The 13,699-nt window shown below is 40.3% G+C and overlaps 1 protein-coding gene and 1 long non-coding RNA gene across 8 annotated transcripts in view; one reads left to right on the forward strand and one right to left on the reverse strand.

Moving 5' to 3' along the window:
* The window catches only part of LOC133555232 (uncharacterized), a 238,561-nt gene that overhangs the window by 32,734 nt on the left and 192,128 nt on the right, over positions 1–13,699 (forward strand). For all 3 annotated transcript variants that reach the window (XR_009807295.1, XR_009807296.1, XR_009807297.1), the window contains one exon: positions 5,573–5,759. This is a non-coding gene — a long non-coding RNA (uncharacterized LOC133555232). The remainder of the gene's footprint in view (positions 1–5,572; positions 5,760–13,699) is intronic.
* bsna (bassoon presynaptic cytomatrix protein a) overlaps positions 1–13,699 on the reverse strand; it is a 295,215-nt gene that overhangs the window by 14,319 nt on the left and 267,197 nt on the right. For all 5 annotated transcript variants that reach the window (XM_061904831.1, XM_061904832.1, XM_061904835.1 and 2 more), the window contains 4 exons: positions 13,251–13,567; positions 5,987–6,080; positions 5,563–5,694; positions 5,421–5,476 (listed from right to left, as the gene is read on the reverse strand). In XM_061904831.1, coding sequence (XP_061760815.1) covers positions 5,436–5,476; positions 5,563–5,694; positions 5,987–6,080; positions 13,251–13,567 — 584 coding nt within the window. In that variant the 3' untranslated portion in view covers positions 5,421–5,435. The remainder of the gene's footprint in view (positions 1–5,420; positions 5,477–5,562; positions 5,695–5,986; positions 6,081–13,250; positions 13,568–13,699) is intronic.

The following is a 13,699-nucleotide window of genomic DNA, read 5'->3' on the forward strand; positions in this document are numbered from 1 at the left end:
TTCACTATTTTATAAAAGTCCCTGGGACCCCATTTTGAATGCAATATAGTCAATACTACAGTAGTATTGGCCAATGGCGACTTGTCCAGGGTGTACCCCGCCTTCCGCCCGATTGTAGCTGAGATAGGCGCCAGCGCCCCCCGCGACCCCGGAAGGGAATAAGCGGTAAAAAATGGATGGATGGATGAGGACTAGACCAAACAGTCTGCTGTTCAGTATTATGGCCACTGGTTGACTCAGCCTCAAGTATTACTCTATTGTTTTAAGATAGGGTTTATTTAATCTCTAGTGGGCTCTCATAATGTTGAAAATTGTGTAGTACTTCGTATGTTCTAGCTATGAAAATATTTGAGTTATAATGAATGATTCCTACTTTGTAGAAATTAATTTGTCTTGGTCAACCTATTAACAGCAATAAACGAGGGATGAACTGCTCAGACGATTGCTTGAATGTAACTTACCCATGAAATAAAGTTCCAATTTATTTTAAAGTTAATTCCACCAGAAATGCAAAAAATATACATTTAAAAATCGGAAAAATCTTAAATATAAATACCTGTTAAGACTTTTCTTAAACATATTTTTGTTTTAGGATAAAAAATATTTTCGAAATACATATTTTTCCAAAATATATTTTTGCAACTAAAATTATAGTTAATGTTTATGTTAATTGTAATGAGAAATCGAAGGCACACAAGTACAAGGAACACATGCTTGTGTCAGCTATAGCAAAGTGTGTTCAGCGTTAATGGAGCAGCTTAGCAAACACACATTGACTGACACAGTAAATATACATTTGTCTGTGTAACCGGAACCAAACATGAGGGATCTAACATACTCTCCCAACTCCTTTGGGAGAACACTCGTCTCAACAAGTTTAGGTGCACTGTTCTCTACTGCCTACAAGAGGAAAATCTTAATTAACCTCCCACGAGACCTGCAGTTCACACATGTTTATTTTGAAAGCACCCCAGATCACACCTCACTCCTACCAGAGGTGGGTAGAGTAGCCAGAAATTGTACTCAATTAAGAGTACAGGTACTTTAGAGATTTATTACTCAAGTAAAAGTAAGGAGTAGTCACCCAAATATTTACTTGAGTAAAAGTAAAAAGTATGTTGTGAAAAAACTACTCAAGTACTGAGTAACTGATGAGTAACATGTTTGTTTAATGATTACGGCAACAAGTAATGCACAAAAACATAAAAATAGCAATGAACAAATTCATAGCCAGGAATATCTTTTAAGCAACTAAAACAATAATATATATTAAATAATAAAACATGAAAATTTAAAAAAATCAAAGCAAATTGAGCCACAATAACTCAACAGCACCATAGGCTCAGTAGGTATTGATTGATTGATTGATTGAAACTAGTATTATTAGATTGCACAGTACAGTACATATTCCGTAAAATTGACCACTAAATGGTAACACCCCAAAAAGATTTTTAAAGTTAATCAATTACTTAATAAATGACCAAGACGAGTTGATCTACCTCATATATAAATATACATACACACACATATCATATATATATACATAAATATATATATGTATATATATATATATATATATACATACATACATAAACATATATACAGTATATAATTTATATTTTTTGCCGTTTTTGTTCACATGTCAAAGGTGTTTTAATGAATATACATGCATGTTTAACATATAGATTCCTATCTTTCATGAAGACAAGAATTTAAGTTGGTGTATTACCTGATTCTGATGACTTGTATTGATTGGATTCAGACAGTATAGTGCTGATAACGTCCACATTTTCAAATGGAGAAGAAAAAAAGTTCCTCTTTTCTGTCTAATACCACATTTAAGTCGTTGGTTTTTGGCATCTTATTTGTCCAGCTTCCATTTTCGTTTTTATACACTTTACAAGAAATACATTGGCGTCAAACTCCGTAGTTTGCTAGCTTGTATGCTCTGGCTTTCGGAGACTCTTATTTTGTTAGCGCAGGCGCGATGGAGCGGCACTTTTATTGTGAAGACAGGAACTGTGCGATCAGTCTTTAGGCTTTTGACGGGAAATACGGTTGAAATAAAAAGTGTCTTTTTTCCTTTACACTTTTGATTGATTGATTGAAACTTTTATTAGTAGATTGCACAGTACAGTACATATTCCGTACAATTGACCACTAAATGGTAACACCCCAATAAGTTTTTCAACCTTTTTAGTTCGGATTCGACGCGTGACGGTCACGTGACCGCCTGGTTTTGTTTGATTGGTCCAACGTCACCAGTGACTGCATTTGATTGGTGAAACGCAGGCATGCGTAGATTCTACTTAGAATGCGTGTCTGACAAAATCAAAACAAACAAAGCGTGCATTAACAGATCGATTAAAAAAAAGTAGCGAGTAACGAGCTGATTGTAGATAAATGGAGCGGAGTAAAAGTAGCGTTTCTTCTCTATAAATATACTCAAGTAAAAGTATGTTGCATAAAAAATACTCTTAGAAGTACAATTTATCCGAAAAAATTACTCAAGTAGATGTAACGGAGTAAATGTAGCGCGTTACTAGTGAAGTGAAGTGAATTATATTTATATAGCGCTTTTCTCTAGTGACTCAAAGCGCTTTACATAGTGAAACCCAATATCTAAGTTACATTCAAACCAGTGTGGGTGGCACTGGGAGCAGGTGGGTAAAGTGTCTTGCCCAAGGACACAACGGCAGTAACTAGGATGGCGGAAGCGGGAATCGAACCTGCAACCCTCAAGTTGCTGGCACGGCCGCTCTACCAACCGAGCTATACTCCCACCTCTGACTCCTGCCCACTTCTCCAAAGTGGGCTGGCTGAGGGTGGAGGACAGAGTAAAACAACTTGCACTGAGCCTAGTCTATAAAATCCGCTACACCTCCCTGATACAGAAGTACATGTCAAACTACTTCCATAACGTAAATGACCGCCATAACCACAACACCAGGGGGAGCTCCACAAACCACGTTAAACCCAGATTCCGATCTAAGAAAGGTCTTAACTCATCCTCTTTCTATGCCACATCAATGTGGAATGCACTCCCAACTTCGGTAAAAGAAAATGCATATCCATCCTCCTTCAAAACCGCACTAAAAAGAACACCTCCAGACAACTACAACCCTAGACTAACACCCTCCCCGGATTGTAAATAATCAAATGTATATTCTTGTTCTAATGTTTCTCAACTCACTGTGTTTACTGCTCGCTGTACATATCCTACCAGGTAAGACCGACACTGTTACAATGTCCATTTCTCAGATGATATAATTGTCGATGTCTGAAGTATGCTCTCCCGTCCAAAGGCAAAACCGAGTAACTCACTTCTAGCTGATTTTGAGAAAACAAAGGAAAACCAATCTATCTTGATGCTGTGTTACAAAGATTTACAAAGTCATCAAACGTATAGATGTTTTCTTGAGCTTTCATTTTCTTGCCGATTGAGCCATGGATTGAATCTGTTCTCATGAACGTGTGCCCTTTCTCCAGATATTTTATCACAATCTCGGGTGGGCCCCATTCTGCGTTTGCACATTGGGCAAGAGCCATTTTTATTCTGACCTCCACAGTTATCTGCCCAAAAGAGTATGCAAGGGGAAGGATCAAGAACAATACATTTAATGAAGGTGCTTGCAACGTCCTGGGCCAATCTTCCAAATATCCCCTCGTGCCATAATATCACATAATCAGGTTGACCGTCGGCCCCCATTGGTGCAAATGTCTCATTAAAGACAATAAGGCGACTGACAAAGAAGCTCCGATTGGTCCCTTGAGATACTAGGTTTTTCTGTTGTATCTACGCGGTTATGTGGTAGTTGCTAGGTCCTGCCATGCGCGTAACAGCTTACTTACGGAACAAATTACAATATCGCATACACTAATGTAAAGCATATCACCTAGGAACTCCAAAATTATTATCAGCTCAGTTTTGACCAAAATTGAGTTCAATCAATAAATCAATCAATTGTCACCGACGTCCCACTGGGTGTGAGTTTTCCTTGCCCTTATGTGGGCCTACCGAGGATGTCGTAGTGGTTTGTGTTGTGGTTTGTGCAGCACTTTGAGACACTTGTGATTTAGGGCTATATAAGTAAACATTGATTGATTGATTGATACTTATATAGCCCTAAATCACTAGTGTCTCAAAGTGCTGCACAAACCACAACACAAACCACTACGACATCCTCGGTAGGCCCACATAAGGGCAAGGAAAACTCACCCTGTGGGACGTCGGTGACAATGATGACTATGAGAACCTTGGAGAGGAGGAAAGCAATGGATGTCGAGCGGGTCTAACATGATACTGTGAAAGTTCAATCCATAATGGATCCAACACAGTCGCGAGAGTCCAGTCCAAAGCGGATCAAACACAGCAGCGAGAGTCCCGTTCACAGCGGAGCCAGCAGGAAACCATCCCAAGCGGGTTACTGGGTTTTTGCCTTTGGACGGGAGTGCTGTTATCAACCAAACCTAAAAACTGCGACTTGCAGTCCGAAAAATACAGTATATACTCTGATGATTAACTTGTGTGATGTCTGTCTTATGCTGATAGTATATATTTGTTCCGTGAATTGATTTACGTGGACACCGACTTAAACAAGTTGAAAAACCTTTTCGGGTGTTACCATTTATTGGTCGGAATATGTACTGTACTGTGCAATCTACTAATAAAAGTTTCAATCAATCAATTCAATACAGGATATTTTTTTTTAGCATTGATAGTATCCTATTCGAACACTTTACATTCTACGTATTTTTCCTTCAAAACATCCATCCATCCATTTTCTACCGCTTATTCCCTTTTGGGGTCGCGGGGGTCGCTGGCGCCTATCTTAGCTACAATCGGGCGGAAGGCGGGGTACACCCTGGACAAGTCGCCACCTCATCGCAGGGCCAACACAGATAGACAGACAACATTCACACACTAGGGACCATTTAGTGTGAAGTGAAGTGAATTATATTTATATAGCGCTTTTCTCTAGTGACTCAAAGCGCTTTACATAGTGAAACCCAATATCTAAGTTACATTTAAACCAGTGTGGGTGGCACTGGGAGCAGGTGGGTAAAGTGTCTTGCCCAAGGACACAATGGCAGTGACTAGGATGGCAGAAGCGGGAATCGAACCTGCAACCCTCAATTTGCTGGCACGGCTGCTCTACCAACCGAGCTATACCGCCAATCAACCTATCCCCAGGTGCATGTCTTTGGAAGTGGGAAGAAGCCGGAGTACCCGGAGGAAACCCACGCATTCACGGGGAGAACATGCAAACTCCACACAGAAAGATCCCGAGCCTGGATTTGAACCCAGGACTGCAGGACCTTCGTATTGTGAGGCAGACGCACTAACCCCTCTGCCACCGTGAAGCCCTCCTTCAAAACAGAAGTTAATAATACACATTACAGGCTCCATGCAAACACACCTTAAACATAGCACTTTAGAAGAAAGAGGTGAACTTTTTGCCAAAACCGGATATAGCTGGAAAAAAACAAAATAGAGGTTAAATCGTTGTTTGGAGAAAACTTGATGACTTTGATATATTTATATACGATTACTCCTTGTACCTTCTCCCAGTTTTCCAGCCTGCTCAGCGGCTCCTCCTGGCAGGATCTTGGACAAGACGCTGTCTCCCTCCATGCCCGGCTGACCCGGAGCCGCACTGCCTATCCCTCCCGGCCTCGGAGCAGCTTTGGAGCCTGCACGGGATGATTAAGACAATGAGGATGAGGCCAGAAAGGTGGGAGGAAAGGAACAGATGATGGTGAGTCAGGCAGATAGCAGGATAAAAGTCTTGTTTTGTCGTTTGTTTCCTATTCTGTTTTTTTTTTTATGTTGTTGGCTGCTTAGAAATAAATATCTCACTTTACATGACATTTCAGAATGGGGGCATCAAAACAAAATTGTGTATTTCATTAGGTCAAACATTGGCTTTACAAGCTTTTATGAGGTTTCCGTTATTTCCAATGGGAAGCATTAACAGTCCTTCACCTATGCCTGTGAGTGGAGGTTGCGCTCCTTTTGAGGCCATTACAGGTGCCGCTTTTGCTCCGATGGCTGTCACTGGGGGTGTCTCAATCTTGGCCTGCAAAAAGAGAGAGAAACATTCGATTCTTTCATACACATTTGGCCATTGGAAGTAGTGGGGAGATTACATTTGATTAAAGGCCTACTGAAAGCCACTACTAGCGACCACGCAGTCTGATAGTTTATATATCAATGATGAAATATTAACATTGCAACACATGCCAATACGGCCTTTTTAGTTTACTAAATTACAATTTTAAATTTCCCGCGGAGTTTCTTGTTGAAAACGTCGCGGAATGATGACGCGTGTTGTAGCAGACATATTAGCCCAGCACCACTTACGACTAAAAGTCGTCTCTTTTTATCGCATAATTGCACAGTATTTTGGACATCTGTGTTGCTGAATCTTTTGCAATTTGTTCAATTAATAATGGAGACTATAAAGAAGAATGCTGTTGGTGGAAAGCGGCGTATTGCAGCTGTCTTTAGCAGCGAGACACAGCCGGTGTTTCTTTGTTTGTTGTGAAGCTTTAACACAGAGCGGTCAAGCGAACATGTTTCTCTATGTCAACCAGCATGTTTTTGGATGTGAAAATTCTGATATTAAGTCAGCTTTTACCGGAGACTTGAGTGGAATATGCGTCCTCCTGCACTAGCTGTCAAAAAAGGCAGCTGTGATCTTGGCTTCTCTGAGAGACACTGGCATTCACCGCAGCCATCTAACTTTGAGGTAAAATGTCTTTACAATCTCACTAAAACACTATTAAAACAATAAGCAGATAAGGGATCTTCCAGAATTATCCTAGTAAATGTGTCTAATTACATCTGAAACGCTCACACTTCCGCCGCCCAGAGCCGTCACTTTTTATCCATCCATCTTCTTCCGCTTATCCGAGGTCGGGTCGCGGGGGCAACAACCTAAGCAGGGAAACCCAGACTTCCCTCTCCCCAGCCACTTCGTCTAGCTCTTCCCGGGGGATCCCGAGGCGTTCCCAGGCCAGCCGGGAGACATAGTCTTCCCAACGTGTCCTGGGTCTTCCCCGTGGCCTCCTACCGGTTGGACGTGCCCTAAACACCTCCCTAGGAAGGCGTTCGGGTGGCATCCTGACCAGATGCCCGAACCACCTCATCTGGCTCCTCTCGATGTGAAGGAGCAGCGGCTTTACTTTGAGTTCCTCCCGGATGGCAGAGCTTCTCACCCTATCTCTAAGGGAGAGTCCCGCCACACGGCGGAGGAAACTCATTTCGGCCGCTTGTACCCGTGATCTTATCCTTTCGGTCATGACCCAAAGCTCATGACCATAGGTGAGGATGGGAACGTAGATCGACCGGTAAATTGAGAGCTTTGCCTTCCGGCTCAGCTCCTTCTTCACCACAACGGATCGGTACAACGTCTGCATTACTGAAGACGCCGCACCGATCCGCCTGTCGATCTCACCATCCACTCTTCCCTCACTCGTGAACAAGACTCCTAGGTACTTGAACTCCTCCACTTGGGGCAGGGTCTCCTCCCCAACCCGGAGATGGCACTCCACTCTTTTCCGCGCTTTTTATTTATTTTTTTATTTTTTTCTAGTCCTTCACTATCAATATCCTCATCCACGAATCTTTCATCCTCGCTAAAATTAATGGGGAAATTGCCGCTTTCTCGGTCCGAATTGCTCTTACTGCTGGTGGCTCACATTATAAACAATGTTCAGATGTGAGGAGCCTACAACCCGTGACGTCACGCGCACATCGTCTGCTACTTCCGGTAAAAGGAAGACTTTTTTATTTGCGACGAAAAGTTGCGAACTTTATCGTCGATGTTCTCTACTAAATCCTTTCAGAAAAAATATGGCAATATCGCGAAATGATCAAGAATGACACATAGAATGGACCTGCTATCCTCCTTTAAATAAGAAAATCTCATTTCAGTAGGCCTTTAAGAGGCTTCTCAAGACTTCAATCCACATAGACTACTTTCCATAAGGAGAGGAAGTAGGTGCAATTGTCTTCGCTTAAATCCAAGAATATGGTCGAGGCAATCCAGTATCGGTACCAGTTTCCGAAACCCACGTAATGGTCTGATCCAACCTCCAGGGATATCTGATACCCTGCAACACGTTCATGTTTGCTAAATGATTCCATAAGTGCTTCACTGCCAGCTGCTCACCTAGCTGAATTAGAGATGTCCGATAATATCATACTTGACGTTATTATCAACCGATAAATGCTTTAAAATGTAATATCGAAAATTATCAGTATTGGTTTCAAAAAGTAAAATGTATGAGTTTTAAAACGCCGCTGTACAAAGTGGTACACAGACGTAGGGAGAAGTACAGAGCGCCAATAAACCTTAAAAGCACTGCCTTTGCGTGCCGGCCCAGTCACATAATATCCATGACTAATCACACACACATTGATTGATTGATTGATACTTTTATTAGTAGATTGCACAGTTCAGTACATATTCTGTACAATTGACCACTAAATGGTAACACCCGAATAAGTTTTTCAACTTGTTTAAGTCGGGGTCCACGTTAATCAATTCATGGTAGTGAATGCAAGCATACTTGGTCATAGGGCTGGGCGATATATCAATATATGCGATACATCGCAGGTTTGTCTCTGTGTGATATAGAAAATGACTGTATCGTAATATACGAGTATACGTTGTTTTTAGCTGCGGGCGTTACACTACATGCTCTTCCCACTCCTTCTTGTGTCTCCTTCTCAGAGTGTAAGCGCAGGTTCTTACACACGTCACATACTGTCACGTCATACGTCACATACGTATACGCCCTGGCTCAGCAGAGAAGTAGCAGCGTGGCTAACGTTAGCCGTGATGCTAGCGGAGTGTTGCGAAGATGCGACTCTGGTAACAACTGAAGGACGAATTAATTCCCAAGAAAAACAGCACTGGTTTCATCTTCTGGCGGTGGTTCGGCTTCAAATGGGAATATGTTGAATAGACAACTTTAATTTGTCAAGTGTGGGGCACAAGCGTTGCTACCAAAAGTAGCATTACTGCTAATATGTAGCATCATTTGAAAAGTCACCTGCTAATAACTTTAATAAGTTTTGGCAAATTGACTTAGTTGTGAATTCCCTCTCTGCATGAAAGTTTAAAAGTAGCATATATTAATGCAGTATGAAGAAGAATGTTTTAATGTAGACACATAGAATCATCATACTGCTGTGATTATATGTATCAAGTGTTCATTCAAGGCTAAGGAAAAAATACCGAGATATATATCGTATATCGCGATATGGCCTAAAAATATCGCAATATTAAAAAAAGGCCATATCGCCCAGCTCTATTTGGTCAACAGCCATACAGGTCACACTGAGGGTGGGCGTATAAACAACTTTAAAGCTGTCACAAATATGCGCCACACTGTGAACCCACACCAAACAAGAATGACAAACACGTTTCGGGAGAACATCTGCACCGTAACACAACATGAACACAACAGAACAAATACCCGGAAGCCCCTGCAGCACTTCCGGGATGCTACAATATAGACCCCCCCCCCCCCCCCCCCACAACCCCGCCCACCTCAACCTCCCCATGCTCTCTCAAGGAGAGCGTGTCCCAAATTACAAGCTGCTGATGTTAAAAAAAAAAAAGCGCTTTGTGACTTCAATGTTGGCATTTTTTTCATAACTTGAGTTGATTTATTTTGGAAAACCTTGTTACATTGTATAATTCATCCAGCGGGGCATCACAACACAATTAGGCATAATAATGTGTTCATTCCACGACTGTATATATCGGTATTTTTGATATCGGATTCGGTAATTAAGAGTTGGACAATATCGGAATATCGGATATCGGGAAAAAAGCCATTATCAGACATCTCTAAGCTGAATGTAAACTCTTTTTAATGGTTTTCCGGAATGAAGGTGTGTGTTCACTGTGTGGCGCATATTTGTAACAGTGTTAAAGTTCTTTATACGGCCACCTTCAGTGTGAACTGTATGGCTGTCGAGCAAGTATGACTTGCATTCACTTGTGTGTGAAAAGCCATAGATATTATGTGATTGGACCGGCACGCAAAGGCAGTACCTTTGAGGTTTATTGGCTCGCTGTTCTTCTTCCTACGCCCGTGTACACAGCCGCGTCTTTAACAAATCATAAATTTTACTTTTTTAAAACAGATAGCAATAATTTTGAAACAGATACCGATAATTTCCGATATTATATTTGAAAGCATTTATCGGCCGATGATAACAATGGAAACTGTTTAATGTTGCACTTTTTATATGTAGAAGAAAGGTTTTGTCATTTTATTTAATCAAAGCAACAACTTGAGGCAGTTTAATGTGGATTAACGTGGGCAGAATTATTATAGTGTTCCCAATGTTAAAAGGATAAAGCCATTGTTTACAAATTTGGTAAATAGATAACCAAAAAATGTATATTTTGTTGTTTTCTTACTGTACCGTAAATGAACCGAACCGTGATATCTAAACCGAGGTACGTACAGAACCGAAATTTTTGTGTACCGTTACACCCCTTGTATTTAGCATTACTAGTTCTGCTGCTGCAAAATAAAAGCACTCCTCCATGCAACATACAACATTTATTTATACACAACTACATAATCGATGCTACCATGAATTGATTAACATGGACTCCGACTTAAACAAGTTGAAAAACTTATTCGGGTGTTACCATTTAGTGGTCAATTGTACGGAATATATACTGTACTGTGCAATCTACTAATAAAAGTTTCAATCAATCAATCAATCAGCTTTTAATTACACAATGGACCTTAAAAAAATGAATTTTCCAGTAGAAAGAAATTATGCTATTGTTTATGGCTTTTCTATCAGATGCAATACAAGACCAAATATTTTACAGTATAATAAACAGTGATGGGCAAGCGTCTTGGAAAATGTAGGGAGCTAAGCTACTAGTTACACTCAATGAAATGTTGCTCAGCTACTGGGGATGATATCCCCTGAGAATTGGAGCAAGCTACACGGAAAAAGTAGCTCGCTGCATCCATAATACAAATAAAAATATACATCTCAACTTATTGTAAAACTTTCCACTAGGGATGTTCGATAATTTCGGACTGCTGATATTATCGGCCGATAAATGCTTTAAAATCTAATATTGTAAATTATCGGTTTCACAAAGTAACATTTATGACTTTTTAAAACGCCGCTGTGTACACGGACGTAAGGAGAAGTACAGAGCGCCAATAAACCTTAAAGGCACTGCCTTATCACATAATATCTACGGCTTTTCAAACACACAAGTGAATGCAACGCATACTTGGTCAACAGCCATGCATGTCACACAGAAGGTGGCCGTATAAACAACTTTAACACTGTTGCGCCACACTGCGAACCCACACCAAACAAGAATGACAAACACATTTCGGGAGAACATCCACACCGTAACACAACATAAACACAACAAAACAAATACCCAGAACCCCTTGCAGCACTAACTCTTCCGGGTCGCTAAAATATACACCCCATCTGCCAAGTAGGCATTTTTTTCCATAGCTTGATTTATTTTGAAAAACATTGTTACATTGTGTAATGCATCCAGCGGCGCATCACAACAAAATTAGGCATAAAAATGTGTTAATTCCATGACTGTATATATCGGTATCGGTTGACATCGGAATCGGTTATTAAGAGTTGAACAGTATCGGAATATCGGCAAAAAAGCTATCTCTACTTTCCACCAAAGAAATAATAGGATAATAACTGTAAATGCTCAGTTTGATTGTTTATCATAATAAACACAAAATGGGAACACGGCCTCTGTCTGGCTTTTTAACATATTAAACATTTCTTTTAACTTGCAAAGTTGCGATGCCATGTACAAAATCAGGGGGGAGAAACACTGGAAATCAATTTAATTAAAGGCAGTTAAACAAAGAAATGTTCAAATAAACACCAAAATACAAACAGTACTCTCTATAGGAATGTCGGACGTTGAAGCACAGGATAAATGACTGTTTCATCAGAAATGGCAAAATGACAACCTGGCCTAAGGAAAAGTGCAAAATATTTTTGTCTAATAAAAAATACTGTAAACCAGCCAATCATCATGAATTTTCTCATACATTAGGGGTGTCCAAACTTTTTCCATTGAGGGCCGTACACTGAAAAATCAAAGCAAGCGGGGGCCATTTTCATAATTTTTATTTTATAAACCAATACTATATATGTATAGAAAATATAGATTTAGGCCTCCACTCAGTTATGATCCCGGGGACCCCAAAGGGTTTTGGTCAAAAAAAAAATTAAAAATGTGTCATTATTCAATATTAATATTTTTATTATTATGTAAGTTTTAAATCTCTAGATCAACGTTGGTAAAAAAAAATAGGAAAAAACACAAAATATGCAATATTTTCACCCAATAACTTTTTGGGTGGAATATTTGAGATTATATAACAATTGGAGCTTTAATTTTGAATTTTGATTCATTATTATTTTTTGAGCAATGACACTTAAAAACAAATCACACTAAAATAATTGGGGATCCAAAAGTGTCCTACTTAATAAAGTGTTAAAAAATAAATTATGCATTTTTTTTTTACTGTTTACTTTTAGCACAATAATCTCGAGATCAACATCAGATATATACGTCATTTTTAAGTTTTATTGTTGTTTATGTTTTGTTTGTTTATTTTAGGCCCTTCTTTAAAAAAAACAGCTCAGTTTTTTATATGTCAAACACAAAATATGCATCATTTTCCCCCAAAAATATCTCAAAGTGGAATATTTAATGTGACGTAATTGAAGACTTGAATAGGTCAATTTATCAAAATGACATTGATTTTGATTCATTATTATTTTTTAAGAAAGAAACAGCCTGCATGGCAGCTTTGTGTTAATAAAGCATTGCAACAATTTCTTGTTACATTTCACCTGTTTGCACTTTTATACCACTTTTTATGTGTTTTTTTTCCAAGAATGACCTGCGGGCCCCAAATGGCCCCCGGGCCGCACTTTGGACACCCCTGTCTTACATAAACCAACCAATCACCCTTACTGGATCCCCACTAGGGACAATCAGCAGTAATGGATGGATGAATTTGCTGACCATTTTTACTCTTTGTAGCTTTTACGGGCGCTACTACTTTACGTGGGTCTAAAAATAGCTAAGCTCCTGGAAATGCTACCGCTTCAAAAAGTAGCGAAGCTCGAGCTATGCCACTCGGACATGTAGTGAATCGTACCGATATAAGGAATCTTTACTTGCTATACTCACCATAGGGATAGGCGTCGTTCCTGTTGGACCCATCTGCCTGGTCTGACCCATAGGTCCGCTCGCTGCTCCCACTGGCCCAGGCTTGGCCTGGCCCTGCCCCATCCCCATGCTTTGTCCCTGGGCAGGGGGCTGCTGCTGCAGCGCACCAGTGGTTGTCAGTGTACCTTGCTGCCCCGGCCTGACCGTGGAAGTCTGGGCTTGCTGTTGCAGCTGAGTCCTCTGTCCTGAAGCACTGTCATTCTGGGAAACTTGACCACTCTGTCGCCCGGATCCAGCGGGACCCTGACCTCTTGTGGAGGTGGCAGATCTAGAAGCACCTAGAAATAAGAGGACATGAGGGTGGATTTTTGTTCATACATTTTTTTATTTGATATGCTTTAGGTTTAAAGGCCTACTGAAATTAGATTTTCTTATTTAAACGGGGATATCAGGTCCATTCTATGTGTCAT

This window comes from Nerophis ophidion, linkage group LG06 (assembly GCF_033978795.1).
Source record: "Nerophis ophidion isolate RoL-2023_Sa linkage group LG06, RoL_Noph_v1.0, whole genome shotgun sequence".
Lineage (NCBI taxonomy): Eukaryota > Metazoa > Chordata > Actinopteri > Syngnathiformes > Syngnathidae > Nerophis > Nerophis ophidion.